General features: G+C 64.8%; 3 protein-coding genes across 11 annotated transcripts; 2 read left to right on the top strand and 1 right to left on the bottom strand.

The window, feature by feature from the left end:
* Positions 1-79: 79 nt before the first annotated feature.
* Positions 80-5,649, top strand: GJB3 (gap junction protein beta 3). 7 transcript variants are annotated; one of them, XR_015705471.1, is made up of 5 exons: positions 80-193; positions 1,415-1,565; positions 3,599-4,383; positions 4,691-4,864; positions 5,409-5,649. XR_015705471.1 is itself a non-coding variant. In XM_087760878.1 (4 exons), the coding sequence occupies exons 3-4, from the start codon at positions 3,629-3,631 to the stop codon at positions 4,704-4,706; spliced, it is 771 nt and encodes a 256-aa protein (XP_087617004.1). In that variant the 5' UTR covers positions 80-193; positions 1,415-1,565; positions 3,599-3,628; the 3' UTR covers positions 4,707-5,407. The 7 variants fall into 7 exon arrangements, 6 of the variants coding, with proteins under 6 accessions (XP_087617004.1, XP_087616999.1, XP_009469120.1 ...); XM_087760878.1 differs by lacking the exon at positions 5,409-5,649 and having other exon boundaries at positions 4,691-5,407; XM_087760873.1 differs by lacking the exons at positions 4,691-4,864; positions 5,409-5,649 and having other exon boundaries at positions 3,599-4,432.
* A 1,810-nt stretch (positions 5,650-7,459) lies between these two features.
* Positions 7,460-10,943, top strand: GJA4 (gap junction protein alpha 4). 3 transcript variants are annotated; one of them, XM_087760814.1, is made up of 2 exons: positions 7,460-7,618; positions 8,687-10,943. In XM_087760814.1, exon 2 carries the CDS (start codon positions 8,708-8,710, stop codon positions 9,737-9,739), a length of 1,032 nt encoding a protein of 343 aa, XP_087616940.1. In that variant the 5' UTR covers positions 7,460-7,618; positions 8,687-8,707; the 3' UTR covers positions 9,740-10,943. The 3 variants fall into 3 exon arrangements, with proteins under 3 accessions (XP_087616940.1, XP_087616942.1, XP_087616941.1); XM_087760816.1 differs by lacking the exon at positions 7,460-7,618 and adding an exon at positions 7,740-8,002; XM_087760815.1 differs by lacking the exon at positions 7,460-7,618 and adding an exon at positions 7,740-8,009.
* A 6,356-nt stretch (positions 10,944-17,299) lies between these two features.
* Positions 17,300-18,637, bottom strand: SMIM12 (small integral membrane protein 12). Its single transcript, XM_087760925.1, has 2 exons — positions 18,590-18,637; positions 17,300-18,326 (listed from the first exon to the last, which is right to left on the bottom strand). Exon 2 carries the CDS (start codon positions 18,307-18,309, stop codon positions 18,031-18,033), a length of 279 nt encoding a protein of 92 aa, XP_087617051.1. The 5' UTR covers positions 18,310-18,326; positions 18,590-18,637; the 3' UTR covers positions 17,300-18,030.
* Positions 18,638-19,186: the final 549 nt, after the last annotated feature.

Below are 19,186 nucleotides of genomic sequence, written 5' to 3'. Positions count from 1 at the left end.
AGCTGTTTGCCAGACTCACCCAGTTACTGGGAACAGAACAAACTACCCTTCCCCTCCCCACACACTCTCAGCGCTGCAGACAAAACCTGGGCACACAGGAGGGCTGCAGACGACACAGCCAGGAAAGAGCTTCCCTGCTCCGAAAGGTGTCTGGATCCGGCCACCTCCCTCTGGCCCTTTACCGGCTGGGCAGGTACCTCCAGCGTGCCGGGGCAGAGGTGCGGGGTGCTCACAGGGCTGTTGGGGACCTGCAGGTTGTGGGGGAACGGACCCTGCGGTGCTAATGGGGTGCAGGTGGGAGCTGTGTTACAGCGGGGGCTGCTGTGCCTGTGGTGGCTGAAGGTGGGGATGCCGACAGCACACAGTGCCAGGCTGGGGCCCCACAGGCAGTGCCGGGGTCCCTGGCCCATGGGGCTGTGCCCCTGGGGGGTGACGCAGAGGGATGGCACCGTGTAGCACCCCAAGGAGCAGGAACAGCCACCCCAGGCCCTGCTCCTCTGTCCCACCGCCATCCCCGGGGACCGGAAGAGGCTGAGCCCCCCCAGGAGAATGTGCACAGCCCTGCTTTGCTGCATTTGAACCCCAGGCAGGAGCCGGGTGCTTTCAGGCCCAACGCCCTGCACCCACGCGGGGCAGGACCCGGCGGTGACGCAGCGGGCTGGCATGCTGGGGGCTGGCGAGGGTGCCGGGTTTCACGGGAGGCAAACCGGCACTGCAGGCAGAGCTGAGCACACCTGGAGCATTGCCCCTGCTCCGCCTGGCTGCCAGCCAGCGCCGGCCGGGCTGCGGGGCTCCCACAGCACCACACACCACACCCCGGCACGGGGCTCGGCACAGAGCTTGCGCTCCACTTCCCGCCCTGCCGTGGGTCCGTGGCTGGAGCCGGCACTGGGCTGAGCTGGGCAGGTGGGTGCCAGGTAGGTGGGTGCTGGGTGGCATCACCCGCGGGGCCCTGGAGATGGGGGCATGGGTGAATTGGCAGGCTGGCAAAGGGGCACTGGCCCTGGGGGCATGCAGGGGCTATGGGCTCCACCATTGGCACCAGCTTTCGGCTGAGGGGGGGAAAGCAGCAGCTCGTCTCTCCCAATTTTAAAGCAAAGGGCTGGGCAGGAGCACTGCGATTGCTCCCCACCCCGGCTAGCTGCCGCGGGTTTGCCGGGCAGGAGGATCTCCCAGTTTCAGATGAGGTGGCGAGCAGAGGTATGCAGGGCTGGGCAGAGGCGCTGCCCTGGCACTCGGCACATGCTGGCATGGGACCTCAGCTCGGCCCCGCTCGGCTCAGCTGCACTTCTTACTGCATCCCTGGGCCAGCGGCGTGGGAGCGTGGCAGCGGATTTGGGGCTTGCTGTGGGGTGGGCTCTGGGCAGCCCCGCGGGCTCCAGGCAGCGCTCCAGGCTCTGTTTCTTCCCCGCAGCTCCGGGGCGCCTCGCCACGCCACGCGACCCTCCCCGGACGAGGGGACCCTGAACGCCCGTGTGCCATCGCGCCCCTGGCCATGCCCCGCGCTGGGCACTTCCCACCCCGCAGCCCCCGGTGAGTGGGGAAGGAGCCTGAGCCTCTTCCAGGTACGTCTGGAGGGTGCCGGGTCGGCAACAAGCAGTGGCTCCTCGGGAGTGGAAAGGCGAGTGCGCGGTGCTGATTGACCTGAGTAGCTGGGATTGAAGGAATTAGAATTTGGGGTTGAACGAAGCTTTCGATCTGGCCTGAAATTGGAGCAGCCTGTTTGCTCCCGGGCCATCCTGCGTTCCCCGGGCAGGCTGGTCAGCAGCCAGAAACAAAGCACTAGTCTGAAAAAAGCCCCATATTTTTCTTACGCAAAGTATCTCTTGTAGAAAATGCAGAAATAAAATGTAGGGGCTGGCGATATTTGGGACATGTTTCCCTGGAAGCATTTGCCGGCCATGGTGCCGCCTCCCCAGCCGCACGCGGGGTCCCCCGGGCGTCCTGGCCCCGGCCCCAACCTGCTGGGCCAGCTGTGGCTCCCGCGGGGCTTCGGCACATTCCTTCTGCTGGAGCCATGCAAGCACCCGGCGCTGCAGACCTGCAGCAGCTTTGCGGTTGCAGCTGGACTGTTCCTGCGGACATGCAAGCGTGTCCTTGCTGTGGCATAGAGCCACAAAACAGCAGCTCTTTGCAAAACTGAACTAATTCTTGCAAACACAAAGCAGCTGCAAAAAGTCTCCTCTGAGCATTGCTGGTGCTCAGCTCCATCATGTGAGGCCTCGGCCCTCCCTGCTTACCCAGGGATCGCAGGGTGCTTTGCTCTGGTCTTCACCCCCACACTGCAAACCCACCCATGCTCCCATCAGTGGCGGTGTGCATTACTCAAAGCAACTCCTTAAAAGCCAACGGCGCAGGGACGGATCCAGCGTGCTATCCTGTGAAGCCCTCTGTCACAGGAGACACCTTTACAGCACAGAGTCAACAGCTGCCAACTCACCTCTGGGTAAAAATCACCTGGGGTTTGTAAATCCAGGCGGCAGTAAAGCTCGGGTCGGGTTTAGCACGCCACCCTCCTTGCACAGGGCAGCCCCAGGCTGAGCTGTGGAGCCGGTTTGGCCGGCGCAGGGCCTTGGGGCTGCCGTCAGTGTTGTCAGGAGCGGGGTGTTGGGTGCTGATGATGTGCATGGACTCTCACTTTCAGCAGCCCCGCTCTTGCCCATGCTCGGGCTGCCTCGGGCGTCACCTGTGAGAGAGAAAACCGGTCCCTGGCATGTCCCGGCATCCCAGCTCTGCAGCAGCCGCTTCCCCTTCGACTCTCAGCATTAGCAAGGCACGGTGACTGGTTTAGCCTACTTTACCCATGAAACTGAGGCTCAGGGAAGGCTGGGACCAGCTGGAACCAAGCCTGAGATCCCCTGGAATCTCCCTAATGGTAAAGGTCCCCATCCATCCCCAAAACGTGCTAGCGGAGGACGTGCAGGGGAGCGTGGCTGAGCCACACAAAACCCTGAGGAGGAAAGAGGATGAGCCTGGGGAGCGCAGACCGGGAGCCATGGTGGTCCGGTGCTGTGCCCCACGGGGAGCCAGCACCTCGACAGCCAAGAGGGAGCTGGCAGGGTGCCAGGGATCCATCCTGGCAGCTGTCAGCACGTGCCCCTGTGGGCAGCGGGGCAGAAGGAAGATGCAGTCGGGGATGGAAATGCGCTGCAGGGTCCCCTCCCGTCCCTGCCCCAAGGGACCTGCCAGCTCACGGGGCTGGCGTCCACACAAACCTTTGCTTTGCTGACACGCCTGCCACCCAGGCACGGCCTCCCCTTGTTGATCCTGGCCCGCTCCAGGGGACCGAGCTGCCAATTTACACCAACATGCTCAATCAGGCTGGGGACTCAGTGGCCGCGACTTGGCTGGGTGGCTCATGCCTTACGGCAAATCCTCCATCAGAAGGACGTGCAGAGAGGCTGAGTCACCCCTGACTGTCACCGGGAGAGTGCGGGGCTGGGCTTTACTGCCCACGAGTGGGATGGTGCCCCCACCCCAAATGAGTGTAATGTGGTGAGGGAGAGATTCTGGCAGGTCCATGAGATTAAGCGCAACGAGAGATGAGCCATCTCCCATCACATCTCTTCACCCACCACTTCTGCTGCTGTTTCTCCAGGTTGGGTGACTCTGGCCTCCGCCAGCCGCCATGGATTGGAAAACACTGCAGGCGCTGCTCAGCGGGGTCAACAAGTACTCCACAGCCTTCGGCCGCATCTGGCTCTCCGTGGTCTTTGTCTTCCGCGTGCTGGTCTACGTGGTGGCAGCTGAGCGCGTGTGGGGAGATGAGCAGAAGGACTTCGACTGCAACACGCGGCAGCCAGGCTGCACCAATGTCTGCTATGACCACTACTTCCCCATCTCCCACATCCGCCTCTGGGCCCTGCAGCTCATCTTTGTCACTTGCCCTTCCCTCCTGGTCATCATGCATGTGGCCTACCGGGAGGACCGTGAGAAGAAGAACCGGGAGAAGAACGGGGAGAATTGCCCCAAGCTCTACAGCAACACAGGCAAGAAGCACGGTGGGCTGTGGTGGACCTACCTGCTCAGCCTCTTCTTCAAGCTTATCATAGAGATCCTGTTCCTCTACCTCCTCCACAAGATGTGGGACAGCTTTGACTTGCCACGGCTGGTCAAATGCTCCAACGTGGACCCCTGCCCCAACATTGTAGACTGCTACATTGCTCGGCCAACCGAGAAAAGAGTCTTCACCTATTTCATGGTTGGAGCCTCCTCCATCTGCATCGTCCTCACCGTCTGTGAGATCTTCTACCTCATCTTCAAGAGGGTTGTGCGGAGTGCGCGGAAGTGGAAGAAGTCCACCAAGCGCTCCATCAACTATAGCAAAGCCTCCACCTGCCGGTGCCACCTCAAGACGGAGGAGGACAACAAGTCCCAGACTAGGTGTGTGGCAGTCCTGAGGGCCTCAGCTCCCAACCCGACTGCTGTCTGATGGGGTGCTGGGAGGCAAAGAGGGAGGGAGACGTGTCCAGGGATGGCTGGCCTCAGAGGTGGCCACTGGTGGTGCCACCACCAGACTCTTCAGCCAGCATCTTGATGGCTCTAAAGGGGAGGGGGACACATCCATGGGAACTCTCCTGCTTGGGACCATGGGCACGTCCCCAGGGGTCCCAGCGGCGTGGGCATGCTTGGCGGCAGGTGGGTGCCAGCTGCCTGTGGGCATCCCTGAGGGTGTCTGTTCTTTCCACAGAGGAGAGGAGCTGTGAGCTTGCCCGTCCCAGCTGGTTCGCCTTCCCCTTGGCCCAGCAGCTTTTCAAGCCTGCCAAGCCCCTGAACCATCGAGAGTTGACCCGTGTGAAAAATGACTAAACCCAACAAACTAAAGTCCCCTGAGAGAGGCCTGTGGGTGCCTGAGCAGACGCAGGTAAGGCAAGGGCAGGCCCGGAGCACTGCCGGCTGCACACAGCAGTGCCGCAGGGCTTGGACATCACATCGACGCACAGACACCATGCATGACTCTGACGAGCAGCCAGCCCCATCACAGCGGCCAGCGCTGTCCGGCCTGGCAGTGACCCTGGCCAAGAGCTGCAGGGACGAAGCCGTTGAGCTTGGAGGGCACACAGGACTGGGGCGGGCAGGAGGGAGCATGGGGCCTCCCATGTCCCAGCATCTTCACTTGGGTCCTCCAGCTCTGCTGCTCCCATGCTGGGTACGAATGCATCGGTTGGTGCCCGGTCAGGGCTGGTGTCACCCAGCGCGGTGACAGTCCCCAGTTTGCCAATACTGGGGCAGGAGCAGCTTTTCCCCCTTTGCTCATGCAAGCACCATGCTGGTGTCCTGCCCAAATGCCCTTGCTGACTCTGCTGCTTCCCTCGGTGCCTTTGCATCCCCCCTTGCTCCAGGCAGACATGTCATGCACAGCATCAGCTACGGATCCAGAAGGCCAATAAACGTCATGTTGTTTGTAGATGCTGGGATCTGCTCTGCACACTGTAAATCGGGGAGACTGGTGAGGGCAGAAGAAATGGATTTGCAGAGGTTCCCCGGGAGTCCGCGGCCAGGTGCACCTCACTCCCGCCCGAGCCAGGGAGGCACGGGTCGAGCCGCGGGGCCGGCGTGCCCATTGTCTGCCCGTTCCACCTCCTCCCGGCTTGTCATGCGTCGTTAAACTTTAATTCACCAGAACGAACGCTGGCCCCCAAGGAAATCAACGAGGGATCAGCATAAATTATTTACTAAACCTTGATAAATATTACAATAAATAGAATTTATTTCCATTTAATCTCTCCTTAAGCAGCACTACACGGAGGGTCTGCTGGCACTCTGGCCAGCTGCTTTTCCAGCGCTGCTCGGCCTGCTTGCACTTCCCCAGACCCAAGAGCATGTCGCGGTGTGCGCTGACGCAGCCGGGGCTCGTGCCGCTGTGAGAGGCCGTGACGGCGATGCCCACGCTGCCGGCAGGGTGACGTGTGACACGTCTCTGTGCCAGACACGGAGCAAGTGCTCCCAGCATGGGCTACTCCTGTGGGCACCCCAGCACGGCCTCACCTGCGTCACTGGGAAAGATGCTCCAGGAGGTCGGACAGCACAGGGTGTCCGACTGGGAAGCGGCTCTGGCACCAGCATGGGTCTGCTTTGGGACACCCGCACAGCTCACTGGGGACCTGTGGCTGGTGTGGGTGAAGCCTGTGCTGGGCACAGACCTCCTGGTGGGTAAAGCAACGTGGGAGCCGGCACATCCATGGGTGAGGGCAGCTCTGATTCCTTTGTGGGTTTGGAGCAGCTCCCCACAGGTGATCTTTTCCACCCGTTGAGGGCTGGCAGGGTGCAGAGCATCACTAGGGAGCGGGGCCAAGGGGGGGCCTCGCCATAGTGGCAGACATAACCCAGGGGCCGTGGGAAGGGGGAAGCGGTATTCACAGCGGGCTGGCTGGGAGACGGGCACTGGGCTCCGCAGCATCCTGGTGCCACGGCATGCGGTGGCACACGGGTGTTACCTGAAGCATGGCAATTATTTTATATTAAACATAACGATGCTGTTCCGGCTCTGCCCTCCGCTCAGCCCCGGCACTGTCTGTGAGGAGGAAATGCCACGTCTCGGTGCAGGAGAGGCGGCAGCTCCTGGATGTGTGTGCAGACTGGCCTAGTTTCTGGTTTTGCTAGCCCAAACCCAAACCCGCCGCCCCCGGCTAGCCCCACGCAGCCCATGCCAAGTGTGCCAGCCCTTTGCAGCCACTGCAGGACAGTGAGGGGGGGGCCACGCAGGGGTTTTGCCCCCCTGAAGCCAGCAGGACTTAAGCCTGTGCATAAAATGTCAGCATCTGCCCACCTGCTGTCCCCTTTCCTGGGGAGGGACCTCATCTGAGCCCCCCGACAGCAAAGCTCCGCTTAAAACCCGGTGGCGGGTCGCAGCCCCTGGCTCCCCAGCGCAGCTCAGCCCCGGAGCCGGCGGGGGACGCGGGGCCGGGGCAGCGCCGGGCTCCGGTGTGGCTCCAGCACCACCCAGCGCCCGCCGCGCCGCACCGACCCGCGGCGGGACCCGCCGGGCGCCGCAGCAGCGGCCGGGCCGCGGCGGGGAGGGGACGGAGCACCCGCGGGGACACCCCGCCGAGGTGGCCGGCACCTCCCCGGCCCTGCCGCCCCTGGTGCCCCGCCCGCGATGCGGGGACCAAAAGTGACTTTGGGGTGACTTGATGAGGGTCCCACGCGTGGGCAGGGTCCGGGCACCCCGGGCACTCAGCGGCTTTGTCCCGGCGGCGGAGCCCCGGCCACAGCGGGGGCTGCCGGGCGCCGGGCGGTGCCGGCCACCGGGCCGTTCCCGCAGCTCGGCAGGGACGAGCGGGCAGGGACACCCGGGCTCTCCGCCGCCCCCCACCGGCTTCGGCCCCGGCCGTCCCCGGGGGTCCCGGCCGTCCCCGGGGGTCCCGGCCGGGCGGTGCTCCGCGGACCCCCGCCCCCGCCCCGCCCCGCCGGGGCCGCCCCCTCGGCGGGGGCAGGGGGACGGGGCGGCCCCGCACACCTGCGGCACGGCACGGCGCTAAGCCCCGGCCCCCGGTTTCCTGCCCGCGCTCCTCCCCCGGCTCCCCCGGGCCCCGCACGGCCTGAGCCGCCCGGCCCGGCCCGGCCGCTCACACCCAGCGCGGCCCGAGCCAGGCGGGAGCTGCCCGGTGCGGCGGAGGTGAGTGAGCGGCCCCCCGGACCCCCGGCGGCTGCGGCTCCCGCGGGGCAGCGGGCACCGCTCGGGGCCACCGGGCACCGCTCGGGGCTTGGGGGCACCCCCGCATCTGGCACCCGCCGTCTGCTTCGGGGCACCCTTCGCTGCTTGCACCCGCCATCTGCTTCGGGGCATCCCCTCGCCCCACCGCAGCTCGTGTCGCTTTAACGGCCCAGCTGGCACCTCTGCCTGCTTAATTGGCAGAGGTTAATTAGGAGCCAGGGCTACGGCCGCTTCTTCTCTCCCGGCCGGGCCGCGGGGCTGAGCTCCCGTGGGGGGATGCGGGCCGGGCTCGCCGGCAGCCGTGGGTGAGGCCGAGGCACCCCGGGGTCCCCGGAGCGGCATCGGGTGTGTGGTGAGTGGGCTCGGGGGTCCCCAGGCCGGGGAAAGCCCTGGGCAAGGGGGAGCGCGCAGGGGCTGGGGTGCCATCGCCCCACAGCAAGGGAGCTGGCTGGGGACTGTCCCTTCAGTTTGGGGTGAGCCCTGAATGGGCATTGGGGTGGCTGCTGTACCCCGGGGGTTTGCGCTTCCCCTCCCGTGCCCCTGCTGCTTGCTGTCCTTCAGTGAAGCCGGGGCAGCGGGCTGTAGGAGAGGCAAATCTGGGCTGCTCCAGGGAGCTCCTGCCGTGTCCCCTCTCTGGGTGCTGTGGCCCCGACCTCCCAGGGCAGCCCCAAACCAGCCGGCCAGGGAGCCCTTCGCTGCGGGCTGAGTCCTTGGAGGCCGGGACAGCCAAGAGCCATGGGCGCTGTGGGCTGGGTGCTGCTGGGGGAGGTGAATCCCTGCGCTGCCTCTTCTCCCCCAGCCCCATGTTTCTGCACTGGGCAGTGGGGCATAGGAGGAGCACTCCTGGGCTCAGAAATCCTGCCTGGCTCCCTCCCCCGGGTGCGGGATGTTCCTCAGTGGGTTTGCTGGGACCCTCTGCAGAGCAGCCGTGTCCTGAGAAAGCCTGGGTTTGGGTAGCCCTGTCTGTCCTGTGCTTTCCAGCGTGGAAACAGAGGATTGACTTGGCTCCCCTCCCCTCTCTGCTGGCAGAGGCACGAGGCTCCCTAGAAGATGGGTGACTGGGGTTTCCTGGAGAAACTTCTGGACCAAGTCCAGGAGCACTCGACCGTGATCGGGAAGATCTGGCTCACCGTGCTCTTCATCTTCCGCATCCTCATTCTGGGCTTGGCCGGGGAATCCGTGTGGGGGGACGAGCAGTCGGATTTCGTGTGCAATACCAAGCAGCCAGGCTGCACCAACGTCTGCTATGATAAAGCCTTCCCCATCTCCCATATCCGTTACTGGGTGCTCCAGTTCCTCTTTGTCAGCACCCCAACCCTGATTTACCTCGGCCACGTTGTCTATCTCTCCCGGAGGGAGGAGAAGCTGAAGCAACAGGAGAGCGAGCTTCGGGCTATCCACAGCAAGGACCCGAAGATTGAGCAGGCTCTGGCAGCTGTGGAGAAGAAGATGTCCAAGATCTACATGACGGAGGACGGGCGGCTCAAGATTCGAGGGGCGCTGATGTGGACGTACATCATCAGTGTGATTTGCAAGAGCATCTTTGAGGCTGGCTTCCTCGTTGGCCAGTGGTACCTGTACGGCTTCTCCATGGTGCCCCGCTATGTGTGCAAGAGGGACCCCTGCCCCCATCAGGTGGACTGCTTCATCTCCCGCCCCACTGAGAAGAGCATCTTCATCATCTTCATGCTGGTGATGGGCCTGATCTCCTTAATCCTGAACCTCCTGGAGCTTTTCCACCTCTGCTGCAAGAACCTGATTAGCAACATCAAGAAGGTGTCAGTGCCAGCTGGCCCGAGCCGGGACGCCTTTGCCGACGACATGGTCTCGGGTCCCTACCCGCCCAAGCACTACCCCTTCCTGCCCATGGCTGAGAGCCACACGCCGCCCTACCAGGCCTACAACAAGCTCTCCAGCGAGCAGAACTGGGCCAACTTCCACAACGAGGAGAACCTGGCACTGAGCAGCGGCAACAGGCCCCTGTCGGACCCCTATGCCCCCAGGGCTGCTGAAGCTCCCGCCCTGGAGGAGAAGCTGTGCAGCCGGCCTGGGAGCTCAGCCTCCAAAAAGCAGTATGTCTAGTGCCGGGCTGGCCCCGGCCGGCCGGGGGGACCTCCCTCAGTCCCTCCTGCCTGCAAAGGTGCTGGCCGCGGGCAGGCAGCTGCCTCCTGCCTGGTGCTGTGCCTTATGGACAGGCTCCCCCTCCGGAGGCTGTGCCCGCGGAGACCTGCCTGCCCCTGGGACGTGATGCTCAGGAGTGGGGCTGAGTGCTGCCCTGGAGCCTCCGCGCTCTCCTCTTTTCCCCACAGACCCTGCAAGGAAGGAAACTGCAGAAAGTTCCCCGGGACGGCGTGTCCCGCGTGCTACGCCGTGGGAAAGGGAGAAATCCCTGGGGCCATGTGGCTGGGAACAGGCTGTCCCCGGGGCCGTGGCGGGAGGCTGCTGCTCCTCGGGAGCCGCGGCTCAGCCGGACCCTGGAGCTTGCTGGAGCCCCCGCCAGTATGAGAGCCAGGCGTGCGGCCGTGGGAAGCCACTCGCCTCCAGCCTCCGTGCGGAGCGGGCTGAGCCCGGGAGGGCTGGGGGGAACTGGGCTGGGGCAGCGCTGCCTGATGGGTCCCGGCCACCATCATCCTCATCCTGTGATCCCGGCAGGGAGCCAGCGGCTCCTGCCCAGGGTTTGCTGCAGAAGCTGCCCCTTCCCCATGGGGCACGGCGGGCTTAAGCCAGCAGCAGCTCGCAGCTGGGGCTCTGTGGTGACCAGCTGATCCCAATGGCTGTGGGGTCACCGCTCGGGTGCCCCGGGAGCGCGAGCCCCCCCGCCTCCTGGCCCTGGGCCCTTTCCCATGTGATGTGTGTCTCTAAGTTATTTTTAACCTGCTGGCCTGAGCACGGAGCTTTCTGCCTTAAAGGTGCAGTTGTGCAGGGGATCTGGGGAGCTGTGTCCAACCTGGGCCACGCATCCTTGAGCCCTGTGGGTTTTGGGGAGGAATTAGCCTAGCAACGGCTGGTTTGGCGGATTATTCGTTTTATTACTTTGCACTAGTCGTCTCCTGCTGTGGGCTGAGGTGCTGGGGGGACACCAAAGAACCAACGGCTCTCATGAGAACAGTTGCCCCGACTTCCCCAGCCCGCTGATGCTATGAAAGGGGAGGTCCTGCTGTGCCTGAGGGACTGTGGGTCCTGCGTGACCGAGACACAAGCGTGGGATGTGGGCGCTGCCCTCAGTGCTGTTTCCTTTCCCCCCGACAGACTCAGTGTTGCATCTTGTTCAATAAAGTTGGAGGAGTGAAAAAGGTGATGTCTGGTGTGACTGTGCTTCACGCCGCTGCCTTGGGGAGGGTGGGTAAGGGTTTGGGGCCAAGGGAGAGGGAAGCTGCTGTCCCGTGGGTGGTGGGGTGAGCGTGGGCACCCTCTGAGCTCCAGTTGTGCTGCTGGGTGCCACTCACCCACTGAAAGCACAGCCCTCCCTGCGATAATCTCCTGTCCCCTTGAGCCCAGCTTCAGCCCAGGGGCTGTCACAGGGCCATCGTGGTACAGGCTCTGGGTGGCTCAAAGCAGAGCTCGGCCCTGCAGCCAGCATCTCTGTCCTGGCTCTGCTGCAGATAAACCCAACAGAGGCCGTGGAGCTGCTCGCAACTGCATAATAGGTGGAAGTGAGCCGCAGATAAAGGCACACAATGTGGCTGGGGCTGTTGTTTAGTTTCTCCAGCCAAGCCAGCCCAGGGCAGAGCCTGCTCTCTGCCGAGGGCCTCTTCAGTGAGGGTGGGACAGACTAAAAATACCCTGGAGAAAATGAAATATGGGTGATATGGGGCGATATCACTGCCATCGGCCACTGGAGGAAGCGGAGAGGGAGGCACCCGGCTGTGCTGCCCTTGGTGCAGAGTCTGGGCTGGCGGCCGAGTCTGCCCTCGGCTCCCTTCCCTGCGGGGGATGATGGGGGTAAAACCCCCTGGGGTGGGGGTCTGGGGCGCACACTACTAGCTCTCAGCCCTCCCCTGTGCCCTCCGTGAGGATACTGGGGCAGATCTCCTCTGGACGGACCCTGCCCTGCTCCCACTGCTGCCCAGTGGGGACCCCCTGGGGCATCCCAGTCCAATGGGAGACCCCAGCCCAGGGCTCACCAGGCATCAGCAGAGCTGCAAAGCCCCGCAGCTCTGCAGCTTTCTGGGGAGAGCAGCCCGGCACGCTCAGCCGGGAGGAAACGCCCGTGTGAAAGGTAACGGTGCAGCCGTGCCGCATGTTTACCCGCCGGCAGCGCTCCCCCACTCGCCTCCCCTCTCCTGGGCTGATATTTTTGTTGGCACTGGGGGAGCATCACGCTTTTCCGAACAGCCCTGCAAGGTGGAAAACAAGACGGCTGAGAGCCCCCTTGCCTGGACACGGTGCCCAGCCGCGGGTGCTGCGCAAACACGGCTCTGGTCCCGCTATTGTTCCCGTGTTGTGACAAGGTGGCTCGGGGCAGCCGGTGTGACCCCGCGCCACCGGGACCTGCCCGCAGCACAGGCCAACAACAACAGCGAGGGGCTCACCTGAGCAGCGGGGCCGGGGAGGGGGCGGCAGCGGGGGCCGGTGCTGGCAACAGCCCCCCAGAAGGCGGGAGGACGGCCCTTAGGCAAATAAAAGTTTGCAGCTGATAAGGGTGCAGGATGGCCTGGCGAAGCCCTTTTGGCACAGCCCGGGGACAGATAGCGGCCAGCCAGACACGCACGGCCTTTCTCACACCTCTGCGCTCCCTCCTGAGTAAACAGGCCCCTCCGGTCTTTTTCTGGGAACAGCACTCGCTGCTCCAACGCCCGGTGCCGTACCACGATGCTGAGCCCTGTGGTGGCACGGGCAGCCTGGGGGCTGCGGTGAGGGTCTTACCATGGGCACCCCTGAGACCCAGCTCTGGGTCCAGCTCCGGGATAACGGGCAGCAAGCACAGCCCCAGGTATGTGCTGTGATAAGCAGGCACCAGGACCCACCACAGCCGCCCAGCCAGGACGGCAGCAGCTCCCTGGGTACGGCCATGGGGTGGGAGCGCCGTGGGGCTGTTCCCGTGGCCACTCAGGGTGTGAGCCCCACGCCGGCATTGCCCTCAGCATGGGTTTGGGGGAGGGCAGCTTTTGTACCCCACCTGAGCACCCTGTGGGGTTTATCCCAACCCAAGGCTGGATGTACTTTCCAAGGCGCAGCCGCAGACCCCAGAACTAACTCGGCGAGCAAGAGCTGCCTGCCTGTGCTGTGCTGTGGCACAGGAGCCAGGCTGCCTTCCTCGGCAGGGTGCAGGCAGCACCATGGGGCTGCTCCTGCATCCTCAGCTCCTGGAAGAAAGCGAGTGCCCAGAGAAGGATGTGACGTGTCTGAAGGAGCAAAAGGAAGAGGGAGAGAGGTGGACAGATGGATGCGCACCTGACAGCCAACAGCCTGAGGCTGGACGTGCACAGGAGTGGGGTGTCCCTTGGGTGCATGGCCAGCACCACTGTGCACCCCCCCCCCCCCCGCTGCTCGCCAGCGGTTCGGGAGGATGCTGGGAGTGAGGGGGTGGCTGCTTGCAGCACCCCCTGAGTCAGGAAAGGCTTTGGGGCGGCTCTGCCAGTCCTGGGACCCCAATTCCTGCTGGGGATGCTGGTCTAACACCAGCCACAGCCCCCAGGACCCTGGGCCAGTGACTCTGCTCCACGGCCACAGGTTTGCAGGGAGGTTCCTGCCCTCCCCCCAGTTAGGACCAGTCTGTACTGGGCTCCCCCTGCACTACCCTGCTCTGGGCTGGGGAAGAGGAGCAGTGAGGGCTGCTACAGTGTGTCGCGCCTGCAAGGCTCTGCCCAAGGCGCTGGCCGAGAACCACGGAGTGTATTTTTAAGTCTTCCTAGTGTACAGAAAATAGCAAATGTCTAAATCCGACGCGCTAGCAGGAAGAGCCATGGCGAGAGCCAAATCACAGCTGAGAGAGGAGGAAGAGTAGAGGGCTGGGCAGGGGGATGCCAGCCAGGGCCACTGCATGGTCCCCTCATCCCGCTGGGGTCCTGTCTGTGCCCAGGGCTCTGCCCACAGCCCCCCATTTCCCGCAGCCCCTTTGTGGGAGTGGGCACAGGCAGGAGCATCCTCCTGGGCCAGGCACGGACTCGGAGCCCCGGCACCCCTGCCTGCAGCACCCACCAGCAAGGCAACACCAAACCCAGTACAATCCTGCCCTTATCAGCGCCACTGCCAACAGCGCACAATGAAGAAAAAGCAAGCTCCAAACAGCTCCCTTCCTCCCCAGCCCGTCTGCGGCGCGAGGTTATATTTAGCCCTCCACGCGCGGGCATGGCAGACAATGTGGCCCCGTGTGAGAACCGTGGGCGGGAGGAAACGCGCTCAATAGCCCCGACGACTTCCCGCATCCTGACATTGTCGCTCCCCTCCGGCCGCTTCCTTGTGCGGAGGCAATGGGACCGCAGCGCTCGGCACCCCATGCCCACCCCAGTTTGGGTCCTGCCCCTGCCAGCGACTCAGGGCATCGTCTCGGTGCAGCACCAGGAGGGCAGAGGCTGCTGCCCTCATAGCTGGGGGGTTTTCTTGGCGTGGGGAGGTCGATGTTGCCTAAAAGCAAGGAGCCACAGTGGCCCTGGGGTGCTGGCTGTTGGGATTCAGCCCTGAGCTGGGGTTGCAAGTAGAGGCGATGCCGAGTGGGAAGAGAACGTGTCCCAGTGTAGCTGTCCCTGGCCAGGGCTTGGGGATGTATCTCAGTGTAGAGCAGAGCTGCTCCTCTCGCACAGCATTTCAGGGCTTTTGCCAGCCGTAGAAAGGAGCCATCGCGCCCAGCAGGGCAGACCTGTGCCATGGGGCCACGGGGGGAAGAGGCGAGACGAGGCGGCTGGGAAAGGACTCGGCTGCGCTCGGGGAAAGGGCAAAACTAGAGCCTGGGAAAACAGCCTTGGCTGGCCGCGGCAGGGAGTGGGCGTCCCCAGGGGCTGCGGGGGACGTGCGGGGGGGATACGCCATTTGCTCTCCAGCGCAGCCCGGGTGCATGCATGTCTTGGGCGTCCTGGGGTGACTGCATTGCTCCAGGATGGGACACAGGAGTGTGAGTCTCTGTGGGCCCCAGGTCCCCCCCTCCAGCACCCCGCACTGCTCCTCTCTGTCCCAAAGCATCATTGCTCCGGGCCTTGAGGAAAGGACCGATGGCTCTGAGCAGCGCTTGTGCCAGCACAGGGACACAGCGTCCCCAGCCCCGCACAGCCGGTGCATCCCTGCTCTGAGCTAACCGGACGTCCGCTGCAGCCGTCCAGGTGTGCCGAGCTGTGCTGAGCCGTGCTGAGCAGCCAGTGGGCCCTCCCCCACCCGTGCCTGCACAGCAGCTGGGGCGCAGCCTGGCCCCACCATGGCTCCGGCTCGCTCCCTGCATCCGGAATCCACCACCTGCTCCTCTCACAAGCTGTTGGCAATGGACCCCCCCCGGGAGCAAACCCAGCCCCGGGCAGGGCAGAGGGTCAGCCCAGGAGCTGCAGCCGCCCTCGGAGCCGGCAAGGAAGAAGCAAGGCAGCAGGGCCGTGCCAAGAGCACAGCAGCTGGCTCGCCTGGGGCACGGCCACCACGGGCTGGGCAGGGACAGGCAGCACTTCTGCAGCTGCCAGATTCGATCCCTGCTCTGTGGCACAGTGCAGCCGCAGCCGGCCCCGGCCACAGGGACTTCCCCAAAGCCGGACAAGCCCATTTTGCTCTCCTGCAAAACGTCAGCCTCCAGGCCAGGCGTGGGACTCCCTGCCTGGGGACAGGCTCCCCCCTTGTACAGCCCCGGATGCGCTGCTGGCACGGCTCCTTGGTACGCTCCCACTGCAGTGTCTGGCTGGGCTGTGCTGGGAACAGCTGGATTACAAATGTGCTAGACCAGAGCAAGGACTTGCGCTTGAGCAGTTGTGTGTAGGCTCGGGAAGCCAGTCTTTTGCCGTAATGGTTTATTCAACAAAGCTTCCTCTTGCTCTTCGTGAGCCACCGTGGCTGCGCACCCAGCCCCGAGTCCTTGCCGGCTCCTATTCTTGTCCAGCCGGCGCTTTCCAGGCAGCACATTGTTGGGATTCAATGGGAGGAAGGGTGGGTTTATGACACTGAGGGTTTAGGAGAAAGGCAACCAGTCTCCTGGAAGTGGCTTCACCCCTGCCCCAGTGCCTGCGGGGAACCACGGCCCCACAGCAATGCCGGCGTCTGCCATGGGGACGGATGGGAATCCCCAGACACACGGAAAGCAGCTGGAAACGCGGCGGGACCAGCAAGGCAGCTGCGGCAGGAGCAGGGCAGGGGCTGCCCGGCCAGGTGCCATCAGTGCCCGCACAGCCACTGTTGGGGCTCAGCCCTTCCCGAGGGCTGGAGCAGCCCCCCCGCTCGACACCGCGTGGGCCCAGGGGAGGAAACAAGGCAGCGAGGCCCCGACAAAGCCCGATTGTGCCCGGCCGGCCCTGGGAACAGGCAGATCAATGGGCTATAAACAGCCAAGGGAGCTGCTCCGTCACAGGGTGAACAAAGGCATTTCGGAAGACGTTTCCGAGCTGGGTTCGGCTGGTCCCGGCTGGGGGAAGGGACGGGACCTTTCCCACCCTGGCACACAATAGGGAACAGCTGTCACCCAGCATCGCCCTGCAGCCAGGCTGGGAAAGCAAGAGGTCAAGGGCAGGGGCCAGCTCAGGGGACAGTGCCAGCCTGCCAGGGGGACTGGGGCACTGGCAGGAGAGGTGCTGTGAGCCCTAGTGCAGGAGGCGGCAGTGGGGCAGGGCTGGGACAGACTTTGCATCGCGCCTAGACTCCTCCAGCACCTTCCAGCCCAGCCTTGGCTGCCCTTGCGCACCGCGATGGCAAAGACCTGTGAGTTCCTGGCAGTGCCGGGCCGTGAGCCCGGCCGGAGGGCAGCGATCCAGCCCAAGGACAGCAGGTTGGAAGGTAAACACAGCTGGGCAGCGCCAGCAGTAAAGCTGTCAGCGGGGCAGGAGCTGGCCCCGAGGAAGCGGGACGGAATGATGCGAAATGCTGAACTGGCTGCTGACCTCAGGGCTTTGCACCAGACACGACAGATTTATCGTCCCCGGGAGGGGAAGGCCGGGCTGGGGCAGCAGCGAGGCCTCGCTCAGGCACCAGGGGAAAAAACAAGGCAGGAGGCAGCGATAACCCCGGCTACGGCCCCGGCATGCTGCCGGCAGAGCATGGCAGCACGGTTACCAGCTGGCCCTGCTCGGGCCGCTCTTGCCGGGGTTTGGTCCTCCTGTGCCAATGATGCCGGAGGCTGGGGGGGACACCGGCCACTGGTCCCCAGTGCTCACTGCCAGCCTCTCCCGCCACACGCCGCCCTGCTCAGCAGCCCAGCAGGACCCCCCCCGTCCCCTGGGACCCCACCCAGCGCTGCCACAGCCCTTCTTGTCTAGATAAGGAGGTCGAAGGGAAGCAGATGACGTGGCTAGGGGAGCTGGGAGGGAGGCACAACCACAGCACGGGCTGGGATTGTGGTGCCTCCCCCTCCTTCCTGCCCGCCACCCTGTTGCCAGGCCCCAAGGTCGGTGCCCGGCCAGGGACAACACTGGCATTTCTCCCATTGTAGAAGGGGCTGCTTCTTGAAAACACCAAGAGCAGGCACATGCTCTGAGCCAGGGTTAGGGCCAGGTGCTGACGCAGAAGACACAGAGGCCCAAGGACTGACAGAAGTTTATTCTGGCTGTTCCCGTACAGGGCAGAGATCTCCCCATTCTCTACAGGCCAGCCAAAAGCCACCACCACGCTCGGAGCTCCATGACGGAAGCAGGGCCAGGACTTCCACCTCCCCCTTCCCCGCTGCGAAGCCTGGGAATGACGCAGAGAGGGGCTCCCCAGAGATCTCCACCACTGCTCAGGCTCCCGTGGGTGTAACGCGGTAGCGTGGTGCTGTGGTCGGGGTTCACAAAGAGCCACGGGAGAGCTGTACGCAGGATGGCAGGTCCTCCTGCCACAGGTGGTTAGCCTGACCCCGACACCATGTCACTCAGGTCCAAGTTTCTTCTATCTTCGCACCATGGAAGAAACCAAACCTAAAGAGACGTGGGTGGAACCAGGCTGAGAGGGTTTTGTGGTTCAGGGGCCAGGACAGACCGACAGCCGATGAGTTTCAGACACGGCCCACCTCCAAAGCATGGCTCCCTGCCTGCTCTGCCACAAAGGAGGTCCGGGTGCTGCGTCTGGAGTGCAAACCCTGACCCTGCGGAGGGCCCCGGGAGGGTGCCGAGCAGCAGTAGGCACCGCGTATTGCCCAGGTACGGCCTGCTGCAGGAGGGAGGCTGGTGGAAGACGTGCAGGTGACAGGGGAGTCCCCAGGGACACAGCCCTCCGGTAGCCGGCCCCAGCCCCGGGGACAGTCGCTCCAGGGCACCACGTCTGCCCAAACAACTTTATTAACTCTTTTCCGGACGATTCCTGTTCAGCACGGCCCGAGGGGCGAACTCCAGCTTGTCCTTCAGGCTCACCACCTTGGTCAGGTCCTTGCCCGCGATCTCCTGCAGCTTGCGATCCTCCCGCTGCTCCGAGATGCTCTTCTCCTCCTCGGCCGTGGGCGGGGGGTCGCCGCGGAGGAACCACTCCAGGTGGTAGCCCACCAGCCCCACCACGAAGGCCACCGGGAAGGTGACGTACGGGGCCTTGGAGCGCACGGCGGCCCAGAGCACGGACCACATGGCGCCGGGGGCTGCGCCTGGCAGGGGGCGAAAGGCGGCGGTCACAAGCCGGGCCCGGCCCCCGAGGCCTGCCGCCTGGCAGCGCCCAGGCGAGGCTCCGGCGGGCAAGGCCGCAGCGGGCGGGCCGCAGCGGGACCTCAGCACTGAACCACAGGGAATCAGAACCCGCCTGGGCCGCGCCGGGACCCCCGCCCGGCCCCCCGCGGGGCTCCCCCGCAGCCGGAGCCGCAGCCGCAGCCGCAGCCGGAGCCGGAGCGAGCCCCGGGCGGCCCCCGCTCACCTGGGCCTGGCCGCCGCCGCCGCCGCTCCGCCCCTTCCGGTCAGCGGCGGCGGGCGGGAGCGCGACCGAGAGAGGCGTCCCCCGCGGCCCGGCGGGGCGGTGCTGCCCCCTGGCGGACAGCGCGGGATCGGCGGCGCTGGAGGAGCGGCCCGGGCTGGGGCCGCCCCGCGGGGGGACCCACGGGGAGAGACACGGGGAGACACCCACGGGGAGACCCACGGGGCGAGGCCCCCGGGAGAGTCACGGGGAGACACCCACGGGGAGATCCACGGGGACAGCCACGGGGAGAGACTCATAGGGACAGAGCCGTGGGGAGAGCCATGCAGGTGCCCACAGGGAGACCCACGGCGACACCCACAGGGAGATATCCACAGGGAGACCCACAGGGAAAGAGCCATGGGGAGACCCACGGGAAGAGACCCACGGGAGATTCACGGGGAGAGACCACAGGGAGACCTGCAGACACCCCCCTCAACTACCCCACAGGGAAATCTGCTCCTGCCCCAGCGAGAGCCCCTCTCCCACCCACGGACACCCCCTTTCCCACCCCACGGACACCCCCTCTCCCACGGACACGAAGGGGCGGCAGACGGGGGA

This window comes from Nipponia nippon, unplaced genomic scaffold, assembly GCF_047370975.1.
Source record: "Nipponia nippon isolate SJK-2023a ecotype South Korea unplaced genomic scaffold, ASM4737097v1 scaffold_23, whole genome shotgun sequence".
NCBI lineage: Eukaryota > Metazoa > Chordata > Aves > Pelecaniformes > Threskiornithidae > Nipponia > Nipponia nippon.
The sequence above is the reverse complement of the archived record's forward strand: the minus strand, read 5'-3'. Positions and strand labels throughout refer to the sequence as shown.

Bases quoted from the DNA above. Each gene is read 5' to 3' on its own strand.
- GJA4 (XM_087760814.1), top strand. From the start codon at position 8,708: ATGGGTGACTGGGGTTTCCTGGAGAAACTTCTGGACCAAGTCCAGGAG.
- GJB3 (XM_087760873.1), top strand. From the start codon at position 3,629: ATGGATTGGAAAACACTGCAGGCGCTGCTCAGCGGGGTCAACAAGTAC.
- SMIM12 (XM_087760925.1), bottom strand. From the start codon at position 18,309: ATGTGGTCCGTGCTCTGGGCCGCCGTGCGCTCCAAGGCCCCGTACGTC.